The 26481-nt window shown below is 43.1% G+C and overlaps 1 protein-coding gene across 4 annotated transcripts in view; it reads left to right on the top strand.

Annotated features, from left to right (window-relative positions):
• Window positions 1-26481, top strand: part of LOC145414060 (uncharacterized) — a 163179-nt gene that overhangs the window by 131310 nt on the left and 5388 nt on the right. For 2 of the 4 annotated variants that reach the window (XM_080283621.1, XM_080283622.1), the window contains exon 3: window positions 21173-21305. In XM_080283621.1, the coding sequence (XP_080139747.1) occupies window positions 21173-21305 (133 nt within the window). Of the gene's footprint in view, window positions 1-4361; window positions 4402-8690; window positions 8742-21172; window positions 21306-26481 lie in introns of those variants that run through there. The other 2 variants (XM_080283623.1, XM_080283624.1) reach the window with 2 other exon arrangements.

Here is a 26481-nt window from a genome sequence, read left to right on the forward strand (position 1 = left end):
GTTTTAACAACTATTGGAGTAAACGGTTTATTAGGAGCATTGACTTTTCCTACCATCATCTACATGGTACCACTATTCCCCATCTACCACCATTCGTAACTACCACCACCATCCCCTATCTAGGCTACCACCATCACAGCCATCATGACCTGTACACGAGAGGTCAGATGTGGTGAACTTTGACTGAACTTCCTGTGTTTTTGTGGTGAAATGGTGATGTATTGGTGGTGATGTGGGTGGGTGGTGATGGAGAGGGGTATGGTGGTTATGTTGTGATACAGAGGGTGATGGTGTGGTGTATGGGTAATTGTGATATGTGATGGTAACTTTGTTTTGGTGATTGTGTTGTGATGAGGGTGTGAGTGTGGGCATGGTGGTGATGTGAGGGTGTGGTATTTATGTGATGTGTTGGTGAATGGTGTAAGATGGTATAGTGATGTGAAGTGTGAGTTATAGTGAAAATGTTAAAGAAATGGTGATGTGTTTGCGTATTGACATCCTTGAAATGCAGTGGTATGGTGGTACATTACGAAGATATGATAGTGAGAGCTTGGTGAAAATGTGATGACACGTAGTGAAAATGTGGTGACGAGTAGCCCATAGAAATTTGTGGATGATAATTAGCCCATACCCATATTTAGGAGAATTTGATGACTATGTGGTGAAGGTAGAAGTATAGTGAGAAAAATGGAGAGGTGTGGTGACGATGTGGCGAGGGAATGGTGAGGTGAGGTGTGGCACTGTGGTAGGAGACATGGTATATTTTTGGCTTTAGGGTAGGGTAGGGTGCTAAGTCCTGTCTGGCCCTATCTGTCTCTGTCTGTAGCTTCACCATCCCCCCCCCTCTCTCTCTGTTTTTATGGGGAGGCTGTTGTAAAATTATAAAAGTTTTAAAATGTGGGGAATCAAATATAAATCGTTACATCTTTTGACTTGGCTTCAGAAACTTTAATACCCGGTAGTTTATTTATTGTTTATTTATTCATGTACCGTATTTACATTGAATTATTATGCCAGCCTTTCATTTTCAATTTTTTATGTACTGTAGTGCTGGTTTTCGCTTTTATCGGATTAACTCTGATTTCACGAATCCAGTTCCTTTCTCCGTGACAGGCACTGGACTGAGCCACTGAATTGACGTGCCCTGTACATGTCTTGGTGGGGACCATGAGGATTTGGAGAATTCCTCAAAAGGGGAGTGGAGTTAAAATAGAGAGGGGGAGAACCATTGGCCAAGCAGTTCCATTCCCTTCATCTGTATTTGTCTCCGTTTCTGTAGATGTCTGTAATGTTTCATCCACTTTATTTTCGGATACTTTAGTTTCCTATATTTTAAGCGTCTTGTTTCTGTATGCCGTAGCTACTTGTTCCATCCCCAAATTCATTACGTACCGGTACGGTACTTCTTTTTCCCATCATGTTTGTCTCTGCCCTGTTTATCTCAGTCTAGTCCTTTCCTGCTTTGTGGCTTATCTAACTTTCAAAAATTTCCTGTTTCTCTAGTGTCATGTTATCTCAGCCTCTGTTTTTGTCTAATTCTCATCTGCAGTGTTTTTGTCTGCTGTTTTTTCATGTGTTTGTCTCTGGTCAGTCTAGTTATCCCATATGTTTATGTCTGGATATTTCTTTTTAAGTCTTTGTTCCTCCCCGATCATCTTTTATCAATTGTTATTTTTCTCATCTGCTGTCTCTGTCTGGCTCTCATCCCTTGTGTTTGTCAGAATGTATTTGTTTCTCTGCTGTTTGCCCATCTGTCTGTCTTTTCTGTTTAGTTTTCTTATCCGTTGTTTGTGGATCTGTCTCCGTCTGTCTTACCGCATTTTTTTTTTTTTTCTATTTCCTGTCCGTCTGTGTGTGTGTCGGACCCGTCTCTCTCTCTCTCTCGCTATTCTTTGTGTAGGTGTGTGTGTAAATGTTCGTTACGTACTGTATAATAATGTATATGTGCGTTGTGAAATTCAATCGTTCACTGATATCTTGTGTGTGTGTGTTTGTTCATTAGTGTGCATGTCCTGTATGAGCTTGTTTATGTTCGTGAGTGTTTGTTTATTGTTTGTGTGTGTGGTTACTTGAATGCCATGCAGCTTACGTCTATGTTTGAACGTGTAGTGTTTGAACATCCATTTAAATGTGTGTGTGTGTGTGTGTGTGTGTGTGTGTGTGTGCTGGGGGTGAGAGCATTAGTGTGAGGAGGGTCTGATATAAACACCTCACCACCGTTTTCACCCCCACACCCTACTTCCATTTCTCTCTCTCTCTCTCTCTCTCTCTTGTCTACTGTATGTTTCTCTTCCTTCCCCATTTACACTTCCCTTCTCATCTTCCTTCTCTCTTCCTCCCTTACCTCCATCCCCTCCCCCCCGACACAGCCTAGTAACAGGGCATAGGCTGAGGTAACGCCCAAATGGATGGAGGGGGAGGGAGAGGGAGATGGGAAGGGAGGGAGATTGGGAGAGATGGATGGGGTACAGGAGAGAGAGAGATGGAGAGTGGAAGAGAAGAGGTTGGTTAAAACGGGAAGATGAGGGGGTTGGAGAGAAAGAGGGGGGAGGGTGCGTGCGTGTATGTTTGCGTGCCAGCGTGTCTAAGAGATACCTTATTTAGAGAAAGAGAGAGGTGGTATACCGTAAAGAAATGAAGGTATAGAGACAGACATAGAGGTGATGGTAAATAAGAGATGGTATGAATAAAAGAATGGAGAGAGAGAGAGAGAGAGAGAGAGAGAGAGGAGGGTAAGAGATATCACAGCTGGGGTGCGTGCGTCCTCACCTCCCCTCCCCTTCTCTCCCCTCCTCTCCTCTCCCCATATCTGTCTCCTTCTCCCCTCGACCCCCTTCCCTTCCATTCCCTTACCTTCCCCTCATTCTCCCCTCTTTTGCATCCCACCCGTATCTTCCTCTCCCTTACACTCTCCCACCCCTTCATCTTTCGGTTCTGTCTATACCTGTTTCCCCTCAATTTCTCTTCGTTCCTTTCCCTCATCTCCTTTTCTCATGCCATTTCGCCTCCTTTGTCTCCTTTCATTCCATCTCTCATTCCCTCTTCGTCAGTTCCGTCTCTCCCTTCTCCAACTTCATTATTTCCCCCCCCCCTCACCGTCCCCTTCCCCCCTGTCTTCCATCTCTTTTCCTCACTCTCCCTTCTCTTACTCATCACTTCACCTCCTCCCCCTCACCCTCCTCTCTCCCCCCTCACCCCCTCTCCTTTTTCTGTGCCTTTCTCTCCCTTGTTGACACGTGATACCCCCACACGTGCCGGGGGGAGGGGGAGGGGGAGGAAACAAAGAGTGACAGGAGAGAGAGGGAGGGGGGGAGAGAATATTGACCAAATAAGAGAGTAAGCATGAGTGAAAAAATATTGACTAAATAGGAAAGAGGGAGCGAGACTAATTAAACTGAGTCATTGAAGTGTTTTTCCCACAGCGCTATGTAAACCAGGAAATAATAATAAAAAAAAAAGCATAAATGAACGATATCCTCTTCAGTTAAAAGTACAAAGCAAACAAAAATGGCGATGTGAGTGGACGAGGAAGAGGACGAGTGGATCTAGTCAATGGTGCTGTGATAGGGAGCGAGAGAAGATAAGGACACAAAGAAAGAGAAAAGGGGACAAGGGAAATGGTTTCGAGCGAGAGAAATTAACGAAGACCACGGTTAAATGTTTGCAACCACAGAAAATGGTAAGTGAAAGAAAACTAATTTAAATACCAGAAAATGATGGTAAAGTTGTCAAAGAAGGTAAGAATGATGCATTAAGCCAGAGAAAATTGCATACCACCAGAAATATTGAGAAACATAAGATTAAGAAAATATACGCTAGAAAAACAGTGTATGGTAATATAAAGTAAGAAACTGCTGGAGTTTTAAGTTAGAAGTGGAAGATTAACTGGAGAAATAAAAGAAAATTAAGAGGAAAAGACACGTAAGACTAGTGAGAAGAAATTTGAAGTCATTTTAAAAAGAAAATTTGCAGAAGCGGAGAAGTTACGACTAAGAAGAGAAAGATCTGTACACAAAAAGAAAGTGACACCAAAAACGAAAAGTTACAGAGAAAAAGATAAAGGAAGAAATAAAAGAGGATGCAATAGAGCAAGTGGTTTTAAATACGGTACCGTAGGAAAGAAGTGGAATGAATGATAAAATGATATATTTGAATTAGAGCAAAATTAACATTGAATAATAGTACTAGAATTTTGAAAATAGTAAAAAAGAAAAAAAAAATCTTTTGAAACGAGTGAACTGATAATCCTTGAACGAATCTCACTGAAACGAGGCGCCACTTCTGATGAGACGGAACGAGCGAAGATATCTGGGTCAGCGATTGATGTGGATTTTTGAAACTGGTGATTTTTTGGTTGAAATTTGAGAGGAATTGACAGGATGTGTGTCGATGTGTTGGAAGGTAAGGATGTGGTTGCTTGTTTCTTCTTCCTCTTCTTGTACTTCTTCGTCCTCTTATTATGTTTTAAATTCTCTCTCTCTCTCTCTCTCTCTCTCTCTCTTCTCATTCGTTTCCTCCCATATCCATTGTCTTCTCCCCTCGGTGACCTTCCCCTCCCCTCACCTCAGGAAGCTAAGGACGAGTGGGGGGTAAGAAATTCCCCTCCATCGCCCTCCCCTTCCTCTCCCTACTGCCATTTTTTCTCACCTTGTCCCATATTTCCTTGCCCCTCCCCTCTTTCCATTTTTCCCCACACGCCCCTTGCTGCTTCATTATCCCTGTCCTCATTCCTCCTCCTCTCCCTCCTCCGTTCTTCACCATAGTTCATTCTCCCCCTTTTCCTTCCACCCCTTTTCTTCCTCCTTCCTCCCTGTTCCCCATTTTATCTTGTCTCTTCTGTCCCCATTTTTTACTTCTGGCTAATCACTATTTTTTATCCGTTGTCCCCCCCCTCTCTCTTCTCTCCCCCTCTTCCTTCCCCCTTTTAAATCTCTTCCACTTTTCATCTCTTCCCTCGTCCTCCTCTTTCTTTTGTATCTGTTCCTCTTCTCTCCTTTTCCTTTTGCATCTCCTCTCCCCGCCTTCATATCTCCCCCCCCCCATCCTTGTATTCCACGTGTTTTTATTTCTTCTCCCCTCTTCCTTCTTCCCCTCTTCCCTACCCTGGATGCTGTGAGCGAGAGGGGGGGAGCAGTGTAAGACAATCCCTCGGCTTAAGGTGGCGGGTCCAGGAAGAGGGGGATTAGAGGGAGAGAGAATACGGAAGATAGATGGATGGAGAGAAAAAAAAAAAAAAAAAATAAAGGAGGCAGAGGGGAAGAAGGTAAAATAGGAAAACAAGGACAGAGGGGGGGAAGGGTGGAGGGGAGGTACAAGGTGGAGAGATGTGGAGAGGGGTAGAGGTAGAGGGTGGGAAGGAGGAGGGAGAGATGAGAGAGGGGAAGGAGGAGGGAGAGATGAGAGAGGGGAAGGAGGAAGGAGAGATGAGAGAGGGGAAGGAGGGAAGACAGAGGGAGAGTAAGGGGTGAGGGGAAGAAAGGGTTACATAAACAAAACTTGAGGTCCCAGGAAAATACTTTGACCGCAACCCCTTCAGGCCGGTGACGTCTTTTGTACTGTTATAACACCCAAGAAGACTTACTTAGCTTTAGAGAAATTTTTAGAAGTTAGATTCAGAGAGCATTAACCCTTTCAGTAAAAGAGATCTGTCGTGAGTTTATTTGTCGGCAAGAATTAAACGTCAACGGGCTGAAGGTGTTAATAGATAATGGTTGTAAGTATTGATACCGTAAAACAGGAGGGGAAGATCCTGTGTGTGTGTGAGGGAGAGGGAGAGCACAGGTGCGCATATTTAATAATACAAGCTTTGCGAGGCAGTTCTTCCCTTTCATTTCCTGTTTCCACTCTCTCCCCCCTTCTCTCTCTCTCTCTCTCTCTCTCTCTCTCTCTCTCTCTCTCTCCACTCGTTTAATTGATTTTTACTTGTGACGAGGTTGTTTTAATGAATTTGTTTATATTTGTATTTTATTGATTGTTTTGTTATCCTTTTGTGTTTTACCTGATGAGCAGCATGTTATTTCTACCGTATATGGTTATTTTGTGAGAGTTACCATTGATCTTACTGTACATTGCTAGTTCTCTTTTACTCTCACACTCCAGTTCTCTCTCCCATTGTCTCAGACCCCTCCACATCCCCTTTATTCACACTCACCTCCCACACATCCCTTCCTGCGCTTCCCCTTCCCTTCTCACTTTCAGCACCTTCCCCCACACCTTTTTCTTCCTTCCCTTCCCTCCTTCTCCGGCATTGAACTCTCCACCTTTCCCTTACATTCCCACCTTCATCTCCACCTTTTTCACCTATCTCTTTCCTCCTCCTTCCATTTTCAACAACCCAGCCATCATTCCTTTCCCGTCCTTCCCTTCCCGACCTTCCCCTGTCATCCCTTATCCATATTCGCCTCACCCCTCCATTCCTCCCTTCCCAACCTCCACTCCCCCGTACCCCCCGTTTTCACAGGTGTTCTAAATCTGTCCAGGTGTTCACTATTGGCCCACTGGATAATTTACTTCATAACCAGACTCGCTCAGACACCTACACTGCACCTGAGGAGTGTGTGTACGTGAAAGAGAGAGATTAATATATTCAGCTATATGTGTGTGCGTCATTTAGGTTCATAGTGTTTTCAGGCATTCGTATAGTGTGTGTGTGTGTGTGTGTGTGTGTGTGTGTGTGTGTGTGTGTGTGTATGTATTTGAGTTCGTTGTTTATATGCATCTAAGGTTACCTTTCTTCATGTATTCGGGTAATAATATCATTTTGTATGGGAGTTAATTTCTCGTTGTCTTATTTTTTGTTTTTAAGGCTCATGTAAGAAGTTGTGTTCGTTAGTTTTGTCGATGTTGATGGTGGTGGTGTTAGTATTTTCTTTTTTATATCAACGTTATTTATTTATTTTTTTGTTTGCAAATGATGTTAACCAGTGATTGGGCTGTTATTTTTGTATTAATCTAGCGAGTTTTTGCCTCTGCTCTCTGTATTATCGTATAGCCTACTTTAGTCCAGTTGTACAGAAATTGTTGTCCAGTATTCTTTCAGTAGCATCTTTCTGTACTATCGTTCTGTTTATGTTGCTTCTTTAGGTCCCTGTTTTATCATATGTTTTGTTCAATACTTCAGTTGTCTGACGTTGCCAGCCATCTCTCCTTCACTATGTCAGAGAGAATTCCAAGATGGCGTGTGCGTGGCGGTAGGTGACGTCATGTTTATGCCACTGCTGTAATTAAGACCCGGGGAGCAGCTGTCTGACTCCCACCCCGGCAACCCCCGCCGCTTCCTGGCACTGACCGACTCAACGCCTTCCGCTAGGTGGCTCCAGGGGTCGTGGTGGCGAATGGACAAACTGTGCCATTTTGGATAGGCTATGCAGTCGAGCTGTTATCAGAGGTCTCGCTGTGTGGTTATTGGTACCCCAGGCGTGTGTGAAATATGAACCCGGTTGACGTGTCATAATTTCCGGCCATGATTCGTTGTAACCCGGGTTCTTATTCACGGATCTTAGGATGGATTTGGAATCGAGCGAGACGAATGTTTTAGGGAGGCGGGTCACGATTATGGATGAAATGTAATGAGAGTCGTGATGGAGAGAGCTTGGGGCGAGGGTGTGTGTGTGTCAGCTGTTGGCGCCACCGTGGGATCAGCTCTATCAAGTGTTTATATAAGTTACCCTCCTTGTTTACATCTTAGCGTCATCTGATGTCATAATATTCAAGAGCATAAACTTTAATCCCTTCATTGTAAAGACTATAATAATATTTACTACATAGCATATGTTCCCATGATGACTGCATATTTGCGGTAGTTACTACATAATGTATATTTTATGCGTAGGGGAAATTTTGGGAATTGAATGTTAAATAAAAACCTTTAGGAACCCCATAACATCAAAAGATATTTCGTAAGCTGCGGTACATAGGCAATTATCATCAGGGGATGGGAAGAACAAAATGAAACAGCCATCTTTGAGTTGAAAGGGCTAATAGTGAAGTTAGGATGAAGAGGGTTAATATTTAAGGGCATAGGCACAAAATGAATATATTTTGGGTGAGCGTTTGAAATGTTGGACGTCCCTAACAAGTGTTTATAGAAATTACCTCCATGTTTACCTCTTATGGCGTCATCGTGAGTCTCCATAATCAAGAGAATTTATATTTTCTCGATAAATGATATACGAGTGAGTAGGTAGATTTCAAACGTACATATATGAGTTTTGCCCGAATGTTCGAGTTTGGGGGTGTTTGAGAACGTTTGAGGTAACCTGCTAGGCTTCTGACATATCACAGGTTGATTCAAGGTAAGTGCACCTGTTTTTTTTTTTTTTTTTTTTTTTTTTTTTTTTTTTTTTTAAGCCTGTCGTAAATCTCAGGGGCAATGTAGTGTCATAGCAGCCAAGAAAATTTGTAATTTAAAGACGATCGATAGCAAGGTGGCGATAGTGGAGGGAAATTAATTGCATTCAGTATGTATACATTTTGGGCGAGGGTTTAAGAGGTCTGACGGTTGTAGAGGGAGAGGGGGGAAAAGTTAGTTTGAACATCTGTATCACAGGTGGGTTAGTGACGTCACAGTTTTTTCCCCCCGAGGTAAGGTGTGGCAGTGTACACCTGCTGGCTACGGACATACACACATACACCTGGCTGCTGGCTGTGTGGGTTGAACCTTCAGTGTGGCTTAGGAGAGGATGGCACCCGGTGGATAAGAGAGGACTAAGTCTGAGTCGGAGTGAGGCGTCGGGCGATGTGTGAGTGTCTGAGGAAGACAGGCTGATAAAGTGCAGTGTTTTATTTATATATATATATATATATATATATATATATATATATATATATATATATATATATATATATATAATTGCAAGTTATGGTATTCACAATCTAGTTAACGTTGGCCTCTTCCCCGCGCCTCGCTGTGGCGAAACACTCGCAGGGGAGCATCAGTTCACAGTACTACATGGGACGGCCCTACGTTGGCTCTTGCTTGCCTGTGGTTGATGGGTCTGCTTGACCAGACAGACCAGGGTTACTCAACAAGTTAACGTGGGAAATTTAAAAATAGGGTACCGTACATACATAGTGTGTTACTGTTGCTGTAGTGGCTATTATGGCAGCATCCAGGAAAACGAAACTCCTAAAAAGTGCAGATAAAAAACTTCAGTGTGTATCCCTTGTTTGCGGGCGACCCCTTATCTTATCCCGCTATCTCCCTTTGTGCCAGCCCCCTCCCCGTCATTAGGGCCTCCCGATAAGGTCAATTAGCGAGAGAGATAAGATGGCTATTACACCTCAGACAGAGCGTGCCATGAGTGTACTGAGGAATATAGTGTTATCTGTGTTATCGATGATGGGAGAAGGAAGGGGGAGGAGAACAGGAGAGGAGGAGGAAAGGAAAGTCAGCTCTACTTAACAGCTAGAATAAGACATTGAATTAAAAAAAAAAAAAAAAAGTGATTCAGAAAAGGAGACAAGGATGAAGCAAGGGAGGAGGAGGAAGATAGGAAGAAGATGAAGAGGAAAGGAGGAGGAGAAGAAAGAGGAACAAGATTAGTAATATTTGGCTCCAAGGTTTCATTTAGTCCAGCTCCCTTACTACAAAGGATCTTGCGTGGGTTGAATGAAACCGTCTGGCACTAGGATGAATAAAAGCAAATTGAACGTTTTTGGTGTAAGGAGATTTATAGACTGCCCGAAAACGTATCCCTGAGAGAGAGAGAGAATCATCTGTAGTTAACTTGAATTCATTATAAGACGTTCTTGGGTTGAATGGGTTAGAAGCAGAGCCCACCACCCTATTGACGAATAATAATGATAATAGCTTCATGTCATCCACAGTAGACATACCTGTACCGTAGCTGTATGATATTAAAGGGTCACAGTTTGGATAATTTTCGTGAAAGATCGGTACCGGTGTATACGTGTATTTAGGACCGGAAAGTTGTCGGTGGACGTAATGTCTCATGCTAGAGAGGGAGTGTTGTAACTTTTTTTTTTTTTTTTCCTTCAGATATCCATACTAGATGTACTTGATACTCTACCATTATGTAACACACTCACACACACACACGGTAGATACACAAAAACAACCGGAACAAGAGGACGAAATACGAAACAACACTTGAAAGAATGAATTATAAGAATCGTGACAAAAAAAGGGGGAGGGGATAGTTTTCCAAAATTAAACTCACCAATTATACATTATCCTACCTGGAATCCTAATTTTATTACAGAAAGCAAAAAAAAAGGGGGGGGTTATGTATAATTTTTGAATATGTTCTAGAATAGTCTCCACCTTTTATTCATTTTTTAGATTTTTTTTTTTTTTTCATAGTTCGTTCTCTCGTTCCGGTGGTTGTTGTGTATATGCCTGTATTTTTTTCCCTTTACGTAATTGTATGGATCTATCAAGAACATCTGGTATGGAAATTTAAACATTGAAATGCCAAACCTGTTCCCATTGTTTTATTTTTTATTTTTTTCCTCAGACCATTTTGGGGTCCGTCCGTCTGCGTTCTTTCATCCGGCTGAAGTGTAAAGGATAATTTTTTTATCGTTAAAATAAATGGCGACGACGTTTGTCCTTTGTTTCTTAATTTTTTGGGGTAAAAAAATAAAAAGTCATCATCTCGAGGTTCCCAGTTGCAGTAAAATTGTCTGTCATTAGCTGGACATACGGTACAGAATTAGTAGTAGTAGTAATGATTAATAATTATTGATAATAATGGTTAAAGCGGTTGACCATATTCCTTTTATTATTCCGTTTCGTACCCGTAGAGAACCTGACTCATGCGTCCCAGACAAGTGTCGGTAACGTTCGTCTTGTTTTCGTTTTTTATTTATGTTTTTAGTGGCATAATGCTATAATTCTTCTTTGTTGAGGGAGCGGACATTCCAGTGGTGTCGAGGGTGATGGTAGGCAGGATGTCGTATGAAAATGACCTCCCCTCCACTTGGCACATCGCTGACTCCTTCCCATGGCTTTAGGATTTGGAGTTAGGATTAGTATTTCGTGTACTGTAACTAGATTCAGTTAATATGGTAACTTTCCTTTTAGCATTATTATTATTGTTATTAGACCTAATCTCATAAAGGCCTCCTTCGATGTCACAAGGCCAGAAATGAGTCATAACTCGGGAACCGGTGGCCCAATTAGACTGAAAATTGTTTTATTCTTCAAGTTAGAGCATTTTAACGATTCCTAGCTCTAACAAAACTTGCTCTACGTTGTGCCGTTTTTGTCGTTGCGGTAACAAACCAACAAACGAATCGGATTATAATATAGATTGTTATTACCCGTATTATGTATTTTTTATTTTTATTAATGTTTGCTTGTATTTATTATCATTATTACTGATATTATTGCTCTTGCTGCTACTGCCACCACCACCACCACTACTACTACTATTTTTCTTACAAGTAGTAATAATGCTTGTTCCCGTAATAGTATATTGTTGATCTCTTGATTTATCGTGACACGCAAGTTTTATTATCATGGTCATTAATATACTTCTAGGAATCCATTAGGTTTGTTATCATGGCAGCTGTTAGTAATTATTATCATTACTGAAGTGGTGTGTGTGTGTGTCTGTCTGCCTCGCCCTGACTCACATCCTGTCTTTTACTAGGCACCACTTGCGACATTGACGGCCACAGGTGCTGGTGTGTGTGTGTTTGTCCTTTACAAATAGCCGCATTTGTACCCAAGCACAGGTGTAGCCTAACCGCAAGCAAGGCACACACACACATAGGCACACATACATCCGTCCAGCTGTACACATTAACACAATTTATTTATCCAAGGTTTTCTGAAATATTTCTTTCCTACTTGATCACATTAACACTACAATAATTGTGACACGTGTTCAGTGTAGCTGCTAATATTCGTAACATTTTCAGTTCAGTAATGTTCGTAACTTATTTTCGATTCTGTTATCTTTTGCGATATAATTTTCCCATTGCTGTTTGTAGCGTTTTTTTTTTTTTTTTTTTTTTTTTTTTTTTTTTTTTTCCAGTAATATTCTTGACATTTTTAAGTTCAGTATCATGCGTAACATATTTTTCAGTTTAGTAACGTTCCTAATATGTTTTTCAGTTCAGTAACATCCCAGATATTTTTTTCTGTCCAGTAATAATCGTAGAACATTTTGCATTTTAGTCATATTGTTGGCGTACATTTTTCAGCATAGTTATATATGTGTGTCGTAAATTTCCTAATACACTGACATTCATAGCATATAATTTGGCCTTTCGTTGACATTCAAAAAAAATTTAAACATTGAGCTTTACCATACATTTTTTCAGTCCATTATCGTACCAAAGTAATCGTTAAGTCCTTTCAGTGCGATGACGATTTTTCCGCATTCTTTTCCCCGCCAGACTGTTTTTTCCTCCTTAAGCTTAAAATTAAGTGACAAGCAAAGCGTATCTCAGGGTTATATAAATTCAGTATACACGTGGCACACATAGGAAGTTAATTTTTTCATCGTTTCATGTCAGTTTGCGCTCCATAACATTCATATAATAGTACATTAATTTCGTCGTATCAGGTAATAATTATTTTTCATTCCCTTCATAATTTCTTGCCAAATAACCTTCATTTATTAGTACAGTACATTCATTTCATGGTATCATTCTCTCCGTAGTTTCTCACCTTATAGCCTTCATTTATCAGTACATTCATTTCATCGTACCAGGTAATATTCATTTTTCACTTCATTCGGAATTGCTCACCACATTGCCTTCATTTATAAGTGCATTCAGCGTTCTGGTGTACACATGTGCGGTAATATTTCACCCACCTCTGCTCTTCCCAAAATGTAGTAAAGTTAAGGGTGTATGTTTATCTTTTAGAGGGTACGGGGCTTTTCACAGCTGGATAAAGTTGTTTGGTGGAGGTCAGGATTAAATATGTAAATTACGTCTCGTACTGAAAGGGAGCGAGGTGAGCATATAAACAGTGGAGAGAGAGAGAGAGAGGAGGGACGGGAAGGGAAGGTGGCTAGATAAATGAGAGATAGAGGGAGAGATGAATGGGGGAGAGGAGAGTGAAGAGATCAGTCGTGTGGGGAGGGAGGGGGGGCTCATAAGTGGGCGGAGTAGAGAAATATGGCTACAATAAATGGTTAGAGGTGAGGATGAGTGGACAGTGCGGCGGTGTAGGAAAGGTGGGGTGGATAGGAGGATGGGGTGAAGGTGGTTGGGAAGGGGAAGAAGAAAGGGGGATAATTAGTGAAAGAAGAGTGGTTTTCATTTGAGGTGATGTTGAAGGGGTAGGGAGGGATAGTGGTAGGTGGAGGAGAAGGCTATAGAAAGGGGAAGGACTGGGATAGTGGAGAGAGAGAGAGAGGGTGTGGGATGGAGGGGGTCGGAAAGAGATTTGGGGGTGGGATAGTAAAGAGAGGTGAGGACTTGATATTAAAAGAGATGGGGAAAGAGGGAGATAATCGAGAATGGAAGGGTATGCTGGAGAGAGGGGTGAAAAGGTTATTTTAAGGGAAATATAGTGAAGAGGCGAGGGAATGATGGAGAGAAGAGTGTAATGGAGTGGATTGCTTAGAAATGAGAGGAGTGGAGGGAAAGGGGCAGATAAGGCATGCGGACGAGCAGGTGTTAGGCGAGTGATAGTAAAGAGGAGGAGGGAGGGAGAGGGAGATTAGAGGAGTGAAGGGGTCAGCGGAGACAGGGGGAAGAGGAGGGGAATGGTAGGAGAGAGATGGGGGAATATGAGGGAGGACATGGGAAGAGGGGAGGGGAGGAGCGTAGACAGGGAAGCCAGAGTTGATGGGAGTGAGGGAAGGGTAGAATAGTTGTGTAATTACAGTACATATTAAGGTACTAGGGTTCTCATTTTATTTTTTTTAAATTCAATTCCATATAAGGTGTCCAATTTTCTCTAGTCATAGTTTTTCGATTAAGATATTTTTCTCAACTACTCTTCAGTCATAGGGTATCTCATTTCCCATATCTCCCCGGTGTCATTTTCCATACACCTCATTTCAAAACCCCTCGTTACGGGCATATTGTAACCCCAGGAGGTCCCTAAGCTAATTAAGTCACCCCATATTGGATCGGGTCTCCATTAATTCCCTGACTACAAGAATTGCTCTGGGCTACTCTGAGTCGTTCGAGGTTAAAAATAATACAGTAAATGCCCATAATGCCCGTTGACTACGTAGCTAAGTGTCATTAATGCAGATAACCTCTTTAGGAAGCTTTAAAGAGGGGAGGTCCTTGAACGTCCCTCTGCTTTCTACCATCAATGCAGGAACCACGGTGCGAGACCATGCCTACGAGAAAGGTGAATTGTGGCAAATAGATTTTTTTTCCAGTTAAGCAAAACACCCCGGTCTGAACGAAATGTTAGCGTTGCAAAGACTAATTCTGGTGTATCGTATTTTTTGTCCTTTTGATTAGTACTGGTAATGAAGGTGTGAAAAAATTGTGTTGATTTAGGAACTATAATTAAGGAAGGGGAGAGGGTAGAGGTAGCACTAATTGCGTTGTTAAAAGGCGTAGATGATGAATGCAGTAGGAAGGAGAGCAGTTAAAATGGAATGATGATTACATTAGGTTCCCGTGATAACATTAATTAACACACCGGTAGCCATCTGATTCCTTACCCCAGAACCGTTGAGCAACTAATTAGAATAAATTTAATATGATGGCAGTTTACGTCGTGGGAAAATAAATACCGGTAATAAAAAAATACTAGTGAATTATAAGTGTTTGTTAAAAGCAAATGTAATAAATACGTATCTTATTCTTTTGAAGATGGTTAATCACTTCATTGGTTAGTGTAAGCAAGTAATGAGCGTATTTGATGCAATTAACTTCATAATAATCGTAACCCTGATGTAAAAAAAAAAATAAAAAAAAAAAAAATAAGTGCCACGTCGACGGCATTTCAGTTTTGATAAAAAATTATATTTAAAAATAGCTGGTACAAGATATATATGTTTGTTGTGACTAAAACTGTTATTACTTGATGTTTATTTTCCTTAATTACGAATGACTTACCATACCAGTAGGATAACGTTGACAGGTAAATATTTATATCTTAGTTATATAAATTATTTTAATTTTTAGATTACAGGAAAAAAAAAACTTTATCTGTTTTTTATTTATTTCCTCACCACAGTTAGTCCCTCAGGCGAGAAATGACCTCACCCAACGAAGAGTCGCCCATCCATGAACACTAACAGCCTCCCCAACCGTTATAGTTACTAATTTGAACTGTTAGCTATAATTCCGCCATGTTGAATCCGACACGCTTCAGTAACCACATTCATTTCAACGACGTCTTTTTTCAGTGTATTCTTGCCATCTCCAAACGATTTTGTTCAGTGGGGAGGTGGGGAAATCTCGTAGTAAGGGGTTGGATAACAATTTACATTTATGCCAGTCAATACCATAAAGTCAAACATTTTTATCTTATTCATACGGTACTTCTCTTATATAATTTTGTTCAGTAAGGGGGAAGCTTCAACACGATAATGTCTCTTCTCCAGGGACGCCCCTCCTAAGCTGGAAAAGTTGACAGGCATTAGTCAGAAAAAAATAGTACCATGAAACTCACAAGTGTCCCTGCCCATTCATCTTCGTGGTGCGCTATAAAGTAGTCTCCCCCCCTTGGCTCCGTAATAGTCTGGTCCATACACTACCTCCTTCCGCCAGTGCCCCTCCTGCACGGGGTAACAAAACGACTCAACGCCATAACCCCACCTCGGCCCCCACCACGCTACGCCGCAACGCTATAACGCCTCCCTCTCATCTCCACACGTTGTTTTCACCATCTGGCCAGCCGAGGGTGAGAATGGCGACGTGGTTTAATTGTGGAAGTCATTAGGTAATTACGGAGGATGGGATTAATTGCTGTTTTAGATCGCGGTCTGTTAATTCCCAGAGTTCGACCGTTAACGGAATTAGTGTCGCTAAATTTTCCTTGATTTTTATTCTGTTGTATGTTTTTTTCCTTTGACAACTTAGTGAATTTGAGGGGTTCATTTATATATAAAATCCATAGAAATAGTATTACCACCACGAATGTCTCAATAAAATAAATCGTCGGGCGGTTGCAGGAATATGAAGTTATCAGAGGAATGGATAATCTTCATAACAAAAGGTTTCTTCAGAGTTAAATGAAATCATCTGGTTGTAGAATCATTTATATTTTTCGTAATTTGTACAGGTAGTTGATTTTTTTTTTTTTTTTTTTTTTTTTTTTTTGCAAATCGATTGAAGAACTGAAAGAAAAAATCGCATATCTAACCCCTGAAGAGAAAATGTAAAATGTTTAAATCACATTAGTGTATATAATTATTTTTTACGGGGTTTGAACACGCTAATGTATGATTTAGGGTCCTTTTATAATGGCATTGTTTTGCATGGAAAGTGTGGTTGTGTTTTTTGTCTTTCGTTGGAACTTTTTTTCGTGTGTTATTGTTAGTGAGATTTAAGTGGCGTGGCACATATTGTTCGTGTTATAATAATGAATCTCTCTCTCTCTCTCCTGTCTTCTTGTCTCACGTCTTCTTTCCTTTTCATGATCTTGCTCCCTCGCTACAGCTGCATTTCTGATCCTTTACTTCTTTTCTTCCTTTTTCTCATTCCCCCATTATCACCCCACCCCATCTCCCGTCCTCTATTCACCTCCTCCCCTCCATCTTCACCCTCCATTACCCTCCTTCTCAATCCTCCCTCTCCCTTCCCTTATCCAACCTCCTTTTTTCCTCCCTGCGCATCTCCCTTCCTCCCTCCTTTCTTCTCTTTCATTCCTTTCATCCTTAATCCCCATTCTTGGCTGCTGTTTCCTCCCTCCCTCCTTCCCCCTCCCCCTCCCCTCCTCTTCTTTGGTAGCTTACATTTCCTTTTATTTCCCCTCTTTTCTCTCATCATTTCCCTAGCTACCCAGTCTTTCCCTCCCTCTGCCTTTCCATCTCTTTTCTTTTTCAGCTTTCTTTTCCATTCCCTCTCCTCTCCTTCTGCCCTTCCGGTTCCCCTGCCCTCTTCCCATTCCTTCCCATCCCTCCCCTTCCCCTGCTCTCCCCTTCCCCTTTCCTACCCTCCTAGTCTCTCCCTTCCCTTCCCCTCTTTCTCTCTTCCTGTTGTACCTTCCCTTCCATCTTTCTCCCAGTTTCCCTCTTCCTTTCTTCACTCCTTTTCTCACTGCTTGCTCTTACCTTCCCTCCCTTGCCTTCCTTTTCTTTAACCTTCCCTTCCCTGTCATCAAAAGCCCTTCCCTCCGTATCCTTTCATTTACCTTCCCTGTCTCCCCCTGCGTCCCTTCAATTTGTTATATGCAACCCCTACCCTACCCTACCCATCTTTTTTGCGGAGATAGAAGGGGAATGGGAGAAGGAATGATAGAGAGAGAGTAAATTAGAGGGAAAGAGAGAACCGAAAGGGAGCATGGAGTTACTTTGAGGTGGTTTGGCTAACATGTATGCAAGGAATGGGGAGTGGGAGATTGAGGGTTTAAGAGCTGAGAGAAGAGGTAGGCCGAGGGTAGTACTGTAGTAGAGTTTATGAGAGTGAGGTGACTGGGAGAAGGAGAGGTAGTCCAAGGTAAGGTAGTGAAGTGTTTGAAGGTTTATGGGAGTGGGTTGGCTGGGAGAAGGAGAGATAGACGGAGGGAAGGAACGAGTGTAAAGTTTATGAGAGGGTTGGTTTGATTGAGAGAAGAGGTAGTGGGGTAGGTGATGCGAGGATGTATGAGAGAAGGGAGGCTGGGAGAAAAAGTAGGACGAAGGAGGGGCAAGATGGTGGAGTATACGAGGGTTTATGAGAGTACATTGGCTTGGAGATGATGATGTAAACTGAGAAGCGAAATTTTTGGCCGAGGCCTGGGTGGAAGGACAAGGTAGTTGAGGGGTCGTGGCTGTACAGGGACAGGAACGCCTAGAGGTCCTTTTGTCAGACCCACCCCTTACAGGATGCGGTGTCATGAAACAGCTAGGTTGTTAGGCTATGCAGTATATACATTTTTTCAGCACTGCTTTTAAACCCTTATATTGGAAACGTTTGTCAGCGTAGGCTATTAACAATAATCACATTTTCCGTCTTAGCATTGGAATATTAAAGTAATGATTCCTTGTCTAGTGTACCCCCGTCTGTTCGTCCTTAGAACTGATATAGGGACCTAAAATTGTTATTGATGGTTGTGTCGCAAGCCCATATTCTCCCCAACACCTCCTAACCGATTTATTTTGCTTATTACACCTTTCTGTCCTAGTTTGTCATATAAATCCTTCCAATATCGCCATACTCTACATAAATAACTTACAAAAGGCCATTTAACCATCCACATCCAATAATAAATCGCTAAGGAAGAGTGTTAGGGAGCTTCCTTAACCGACGACAATGCGAGCCATAGTCTGGGGAAGTTGTGTGTGCTTCTCTGTTAGGCATTTTCGGAGCTCGGAATGAAAACACTCTGGTTATTCATTGTAGAGAAGGTATTTCCTGTAGTGTAGATTTTACGACCAGAAGTTGTGAAAAATGTATGGCTGGTTTGTATTGAAAATTTGCTGGAGTGGACATTAAGGAAGTGGGTTTATGGGGAAGGTGGGAATGTGAGAGAGAGAGAGAGAGAGAGAGAGAGAGATGGACAGGGGAGATTTTCATACACTGGAAAAAGTGAAGGAGACAAAACATAGAAAAGAATGGAGAGAGAGAGAATGTTAGAAAAGAGAAAATTGTGTTGAGAGGGGATAGTAAAGAAAGAGGGTTAAAAGAAAAAGCTGGAAAGGAAGACAGCAGAAGAGAGAGAAAAGGTGTGGGGGGGGGGGTATAAGAGTAGTAATCCTGGTGGTTCTCTTACAAGGTCTGTTTACCCTCTTTTGTTGCCACCTTCACTAAGACCCTTTTCAATAATGGGTGGGGGGACGGGGTGTGGGAAAGGGGGACCTAGGGAGGAGGTGCAGGGAAGGGAGGAGGAGGAGGAGCAAGAGATGCGCGGATGTGGAGAGATGCAGGGTGAGAAAAAGAGATGGAGAAGGGAAGGAAGGAAGGATGGTAAACGAATGAGATAAGAGGAGATTTGTTGTGGAAGAGGAGGGGGGAGAAGGGAAGATGGACACAGGGAATAGGCAGGAGAGAAACAGAATGTGCAGGGGATAGAAGGAGATGGGAGGGATGTAGGGGAAAAGAAAGGAGGAAGGCTGATAGGGGAGAGAAAATGGAGAGGGAGAAGGGAGAGACAGGATGTTGGGGAGGAGGAGGAGAGATGTAATGGCACAGATTGAGGATATGAGAGGAAGAAGATGAAGGGGGAGGGAGAGGAGAGGTGGCGGGCTGAGAAGGAAGTTATGTGGTGAGAAAAGTAAAAGGGAAATGGGGAGGAGAGAACTGTGTGGGGAGAAATGAAGAGGAGTGGTAGGTATTGGAGGAAGAGGCAAAGAAATGGGGTGCGGTAAAAAGGGAGACGAGTGTTGGGAGAACTGTAATTGGAGGGGTGGGTGAGAAAAAGAGAAGGAAGATATGGAGAGAGAAAGAAGAGGACAAGGAACACGGTCAGGAAAAAGTTGAAAGATTAAAGACGAGGGAGAGGTAGGGAGAAAGGGGGGACGGGTGGCAGGAAGAAGGATCAGAGAAAGAGATTTTACGGGGATCCACTCTGAATGGGCAAAATGGACGTGAAACTGAAAGGAGGGATAGAGAGGGGAGGGCGGAGAAAGGGAGGGAGTGGGGGAAGGAGGAGAGAAGGGGGGCTTAACGGGTGGGAAAACGAGGGGGAGGAAGAGTAGGAGAAGAATGTAGCAAGGGGGAACAAGAAAAGTTGGAAGGAGGGGGATAAAGGGTAAGAGAAAGATCTAGGGAGGGCAAAAGAGTGAAGGAAGGAGTGAGGGAGAAAGAGAAGAAGGATACATAAGAAAGCCTTATACGAAAACAAAACATGCTCGAGGGAACAGTAGAACAAGGAAAAAGAAAAAAGTAATAAAGAAGTATAAGAGGAAGTAAAAGAGAAAAGGCAAACTGAAGCTAATTGGGGAAAGGGAGACGATGGGAAAGGGGAAATTCGGAAGTGTAGAAAGGAGGAAGCGAATAAAAATGAATACTATAAAAAGAAAAAGGAGCTAGGAAGAAAACAGAAAGAAACGGGAGGATCGATTTAGATCGAGGCGGAGGCAGATTAAGATGAAAGGAAAAGAATATTAAAGTGAAGATATGGGTTTAGGGAAGAGGAGGAAGGAGGGATAGCACAGAATGAGGAAAAGGATGAGGAGCAGGTTAACGGAAAAGAAGGAGAAAGGAAGCAGGAAGAAGAATAAGGAAGGAAAGGTAGGGGAGCATAAAGGAGGACATGGAGAAAGAAAGAAGACGAAGAAGCAGGAAATGAAGAGGTCGGTCGGTACGGTAATAAAGGAGAAGAAAGCAATAAGAAGGAGGAGGAGTGAGAGGAGAGGTGAACAAGAGGGTGAGGGTGAAATTGGGGTAATCTGGTTAAGGGTAGCAAGGGCCGTTGGGAGCTGAAACACCCCACCTTGAGAGAGAGAGAGAGAGACTGGGCATGTACGATTATGTATGTCTACCTACTTTCTGCATTTTGACCATCTGTTTTGTATGCTATAGCCCCCCCCCTCTCTCTCTCTCTCGTTCCCTTTATCCCTGTAACCGTTCTTTCCCCTCCGTTGACCTAATTTTTTCCTCCTCCCCCTTGTGTTGCAACCATGGCCTTCCGTTGATGCAGTCCTGTGTGTGTGTGTGTGTGTGTTAACCGTTTCTCATCCCTCAACCGTTCCTTCCCCTTCATATCCTCTTTGGCTGCAACAGATTCTTTTCACGTTTCCATTAAATTGTCATCTGTTAGCTGGAATAAAACGCTGTTGGACACACTATAAGTAAGAGTTTGAACTGCTGCTTTGTCTTGTACTGGATTATTTATTTATTTATTCGTTTATTTATTTATTTTTCGTGTGTGTTATTTTCGTCTTTGTTTCGTGTTGTTCGTTTACTCAGTTGTTCAGATATTGTGGATTTTTTTCATCTTGCGTAATTACACATGCTCGTGTTATAGTTTTTGTACATGTAACTGAACTTAGAGATGGTTTTTCCGTGTTGTATCTGTCTTGTGTGTGTGTGTGTGATATTTACTTACCTGTACAGCATTGTTTACGTTTGTTTCTACATTATATTTACCTATTTCTACCTGGTATTAATCTGATGGTACCTCTGCCCACAGCCCGCACTGGAGACAACTCTATGGGCCGGAACCTGAGGGCGGCCCGCTGCTTGGATTTCACTGATAAGGACGACGATGACGGACTCTACCAGCCTTCATCGGACTCGGAGCCGGACCACGCTAAGAAGAAGGGGTAAGATCACCAATTTAACGTATACAGCAATTTATGTATAGATTACTCTCGGATAGTCCTGCTGTAGCTTCTTGTTTATTCACGGACTGATTCATTCATTCACTTTGTTGCTGTTTATTCACGTTTCTTGCTAGTCACTCACCTTCTTACCTTTCTGTACACATTTTCTTACTTGGTTATTCACTTATTCCCCCCCCCCTCTCTCTCTCAAGGAATAATGTCAAAAGGCTGTAGGTGAAGAAGAGAGGGCTTAATTGAGAGGAAAAAGAGAAAGGCGAAATGGGAATAAGTGGAAAAGAAGGAAGAGAAAAAGAAAAGAAGCAGAAAATGAGAATAGAAAGAAGAAGAGTAGGAAAAGAAAATGAAAGACGTCGGACCAGGAGAAAGGGAAGAGGAGGGAGAGAGAGAAAAATGAACCTGAAGAAGGATTATAGGGGAGAAGTTTGGTGTAGAGAGGAGGAGGAAGAAGAGGAAATAGAAGGAAGAAAGGAGGAAATGGGAGAAGGAAGAAAGGAGGAGGAACACATTAATCTTTCGGACCATTACCACTGACCACCCAACAGCTGACTCCTCGACTCTGCTCTGCTTCTCTTCTCTACTCTGCCGTACTCTGTTCTACTCCTCTTCTTTACTCTGTTCCACTCCTCTTCTCTGCTCTGTTCTGTTCCTCTACCCTGCTTTATCCTACTATGTGCTTTACCTTGCAGTTCTTCTCTGTTCTCGTAGTCTTCTCTTCCACTCTGTACTCTCCTTTCGTCTCCTCTTTTTAATATCCCCTCCTCTCCTTTTCATTTGTTGTCCTTTCTCCTCATCTTCTCTCCCTTCTCTTTTCATTTCGTCATCCATCTTCCATCTTTTAAGTCTTTTTTTTTTTTTATCAATCTTACCCTAGTTCTAGGTTTTCTTCCGTATGTCTTTTTGCTCCTCTTTTTTCCCATTTCTCGTCCCTGCTTCCTTTCTCTTGTTTTCTTCTCCCTTTGTTACTGTCGTGTCTGCTTTTTTCTTTTCTCTTCAAGTCTTCTCTCTCTCTCTCTCTCTCTCTCTCTCTCCTCTTCTCTTCTCTTTTCTTCCCTAACTCCTCTTCGCGTTTATTTTTTTATTACTCCCACTGTCACCAGTCCACTTCCTTTTCCTTATTCGTTTACCTCCTCTGGTTATCTGTGCTGTTTTCTAGTGATAAGAAGGAGAGAGAGAATGAATGAATGAATGATGATGGAGCAGAGGTAGAGGGATGGGAGGATAGGGTTTACTCTCTCTCCCTCCCTCCCTCCCCCCCCTTCCTCTTCTCCCATTCCTACCTTCCCTCTCTTATCCCACTGCCTTCTTTCACTTTCCTCTCCACTTCCCTCTCCTCCATACTTTCCCTAGCGTGTTCGTTATAACCTTCCCTATACTAAACAGCCACGAAAGAACCAACAGATCCGTTACTGTTTGTTTTCCCTTCCCATTTTACTCCCTCATTCCTCTCCTTTCTTTCCATTGCCTCCTTCCCCCTCTGCTTCCTCACCATTTTTGGCGTCTTCCCATCCCCTTCTCGCCTTTCCTCTCATTTTTTTTTTTTCTTATCGCGGAACTTTTACTCATAATCACCTTCCCCTAGCCTGTCCCCCCGTCCCTCCTATGCCCTCCTCTCGCTTCCCCTTCTCTGTCTTCTCCCTGCGTGAGAGAGAAAATTGACTGTGAATTGTTATGACTGGCACAGGTATTGAGTATTAGACCTCGCGCGCCTGGTCGTGTGTGTGTATAGAAATTTGTGTATATGTATTTGAATGCGAGAGTGTGTGCGTGCGCAAGTAGATATGATGTTCTTGTATGTGTAGAATGTATGCAAGTGTATATTGAAATCAGGGTATATGTGTGTGTTTAGATTTTACTGTATTTGTAGGGAAAGGGATACATAAATGTGTAGGAGTGATGGTGTATGTAAACTTGTTGAGGAAAACGTGTATGTGTGTGGGAATGATTACGTTCGCGTGATAAGGTGTTTACAAATTACTGTGTGTGTGTGTGTACTACCCGAGGGCTTTTCTCACAGGGCGATTTTCGGTTATTTTCATCCCCCCTCCCCCCACACCTCTTCCCTCAAGGCAGGTGTAGAGAAGGTTAGCAGGTGTGTGTGTCTGTGTGAGAGAGCGAGAGAGAGATTCAGTAGGTGCAGGTGTTTTGGGCAGGTGTGGAAAGTAAAGAGATATAGGAAGGGAAGTAGCACACCTGTATTGTAGTATCAGTGAGAGAGAGAGAGAGGAAGTATACACACATACACACCTGTACAACATCGTGAGGCAGGTGTGTGTGTGTGTGTGTGTGAGGGGCATTGGCAGACAGGTAAGGGAGGTACCCAGGTATAACTCAGCCTGGGGCAAGGGCGACTGTCCCTCTACCTCTATGCCCTCTACCCTACACCCCCACTTACATCCCCTACCCTCTATATTCCTCCCCCCTACCGTCCCTTTCCTCTTCCCTTACCTACCCCCTCCCCTCCTGTCCCTTGTCTTTCACCCTCTATTCCCTCCCCTACCATCTCCCCACCTAAGCTACATCCCCTGTCCCTTTTAGTCCTTCCTTTACCCATCCCTTCTTGGCCATCTCCCCTTCCTCTCCCCCTGTCTTTCACACCTTTTTCCCACCTACCTTCTTCCTTGCCTTACCTTCCCTCCCCTTATAATTCTCTACCATTTTTCCCTTCCCCTAGCCCCCCTCCAGCTTCTCCCCTACCTAACCCTACCCCCATCCCCTCCTTCCCTACTCTTATCTTCCTCACTTCTCTAGCTTTGTCTCCCCTTCATTCCTTCCTTCTCTCATACCCTCATTTTCTTGTCTTTCTCATCCCTTTCACCCTCTCTTCCTCCTTCTCCCTCCCTTTTTTTCCTCCCCCTTCTTTCCTCTCTTTCTTCTCCCCTCCCGTCTTCTCTGAACGATGTTTCTTTTACCTAGTCCCCCAAACCCTTCTTTCCCCAATCTTTTCCTTCCTCCCCCTTCATTCCCCGGTCTCCTGCTCTCTTGCTCCCCCTCCTTTCTTTTCTTCCTCTTCCCTCCCTTTCCCCACTATCTACGATTTTGTTTCTCCTTCCCGATTTTCTTCCCTCGTCATCGCTTTCTCAACACCCTGCTACCCCCTACCACTTAAGGCACCTCTTTAGCGCCCCCCTCACCTCTCCCCTACACATCTACACCTTACACTCTACGGTATACAGAACCTTCCTTATAGTCTCCCACACCCTCATACATTGCCTTACACCTTCATCCCGCACCTCTCTTTGCCTAACACCTACAGTACGGGGATGCCTTCACGCGGTGCCACGTATATAACTGGGCGACCTGGCTGCTCGGTTATACAAACGTCCCTCACCACGCTCTCTGTCCCCTGAAATGAGGATGGCAGACTACAGGAGAAGGGCAACGCTAGCCTGCAGTCCACTGGGTTCACGTTCAGATGAGCCTGGGGCCACTTCAAGAACAACACCCAGACACCCCGACTTATACTCCTGTACACCGCATCCCGCACGCATACATTCCTCACAACACCTTCCCTTATATTTTCTCACGTCCTCATACCATATAGTGCGTGACACCTCGCCCTCCACTTCCTAATACCTGCATACTCCCTACTATGGGCTACCGTAGATATCCGGTATTAATTTTAATACCACACCATACACTTCACTTGTGCTGTTAGTGTGTTTCTCTCTCTCTCTCTCTCTCTCTCATCCACTTCTTCAATTAACTTCATTTTCTTTTTTGCCACACTTGTCTTTTTTCACATTAAAAAAAAAAATTCATTCAAAGAGCTAACTGTTTCTTATATATCACATTAACCTTGAAAGTTGGAAAGTGCGACTGATGAGTGAGTGTGCGTATGGTTTGTTTACTGGGCACTCTTGATTATAGTTTCTCACGCTTTAACCTATTATTATTATTATTATTATTATTATTATTATTATTTGTGTGTGTTTGAACCCTGCATAGCGTAGGCCACAAAAAGTACTGGGAATAGGTGTTTAGAATAGTGGTGATTTTGTCATCGCCCAAGGCCTCGTGGCTTTCTCTGGTCCTCCTCTTCATTTCTCAATTTCTATTTTCCTTCTCTATATTTCCTTTTTATTTATTGTCTTTGTTATCACTTTGAACTAAAAAGCTTTTTTATTTTATTGTTCTTTGATGTATATACTTACCATTGTGATCGGCAGCCTTTTTGTTATTTTTATTGGTTTCTTGATCTGATATTGTGATGTTAAATTTTGCACGAGAGTTAGGGGAAAATTCGAGTGTGTTTTTCTTTTGTTTTCCTTGTTCATGATATTGTGACGTCAGGAGGCAGTTCCGATCCCATATCTTTGCAAATATTGGGTGCCAGAGGGAGGTACCGTTGGGGCTTCCGGAGAGAGAGAGCATAAGGGTAGTTACAAGCATTATAATGATAAGAATATATTTATAGAGTATGAAAAGTAGCGAGGGAGGCGTAAAAGACAGTAGCAAAGGAAAGCGATTGATATGGAGAGCTAGTGTAGATCAGACGGAGGGAGAGGGGGGAGGGAGTAAGAAGACAGTGGAAGAAGGCTGCTGAAATACGTGGAAGAAAGTGAGGGTAGGTCAGAGAAAGAATAGGGAGAGTGAGAGAGTGTACCCAGCAAGAGAGAGGGGGTGGGGGTGGGGGGTGGGATAACTCATGTGGTCCGGTTATTGACCCCACCCTTGACCACACCCACTCCACTCCACCCCTCCCCACCCCTTATCTGCTCCTCCCCCATCCCCCCTACTACCCACGTCACACCCTTCCTTGCCCTATCAGCACCACACCCCTCTCCACATACCCCTTTCCTTCCCCACCCTCTCCTTATTTCCCCTCACCCACACCGTATTTACCCAACCCCCTCCCCTTCCTCCCTCCCTGTTGCATCCCTTAATCCTACGCCTAACCCCTCCATACTCTGCACCACACCCTCTTCCACATACCCCCCCTTCCCCCTTCCTGCTCTCCTCTCTCCCCACTTGCTTGCCCACTGTCCAGGTACCTAATCCACTCCACCTCTGACGTATCCACATCACTCCTCTCCACCGCCCTACCTTCTTTCTACACATTTTTGCTTCCACCACCAATCTGTCCCCACCCGCTTCCCCCCATCCCTACCTAATACTGCACTCCGTCCTATGCCTATCCTTAGCACCTCACCTCACT

This window comes from Coenobita brevimanus, chromosome 98 (genome assembly GCF_032717465.1).
Source record: "Coenobita brevimanus isolate Jiangsu-jjx chromosome 98, ASM3271746v2, whole genome shotgun sequence".
Taxonomy (NCBI): Eukaryota; Metazoa; Arthropoda; class Malacostraca; order Decapoda; family Coenobitidae; genus Coenobita; species Coenobita brevimanus.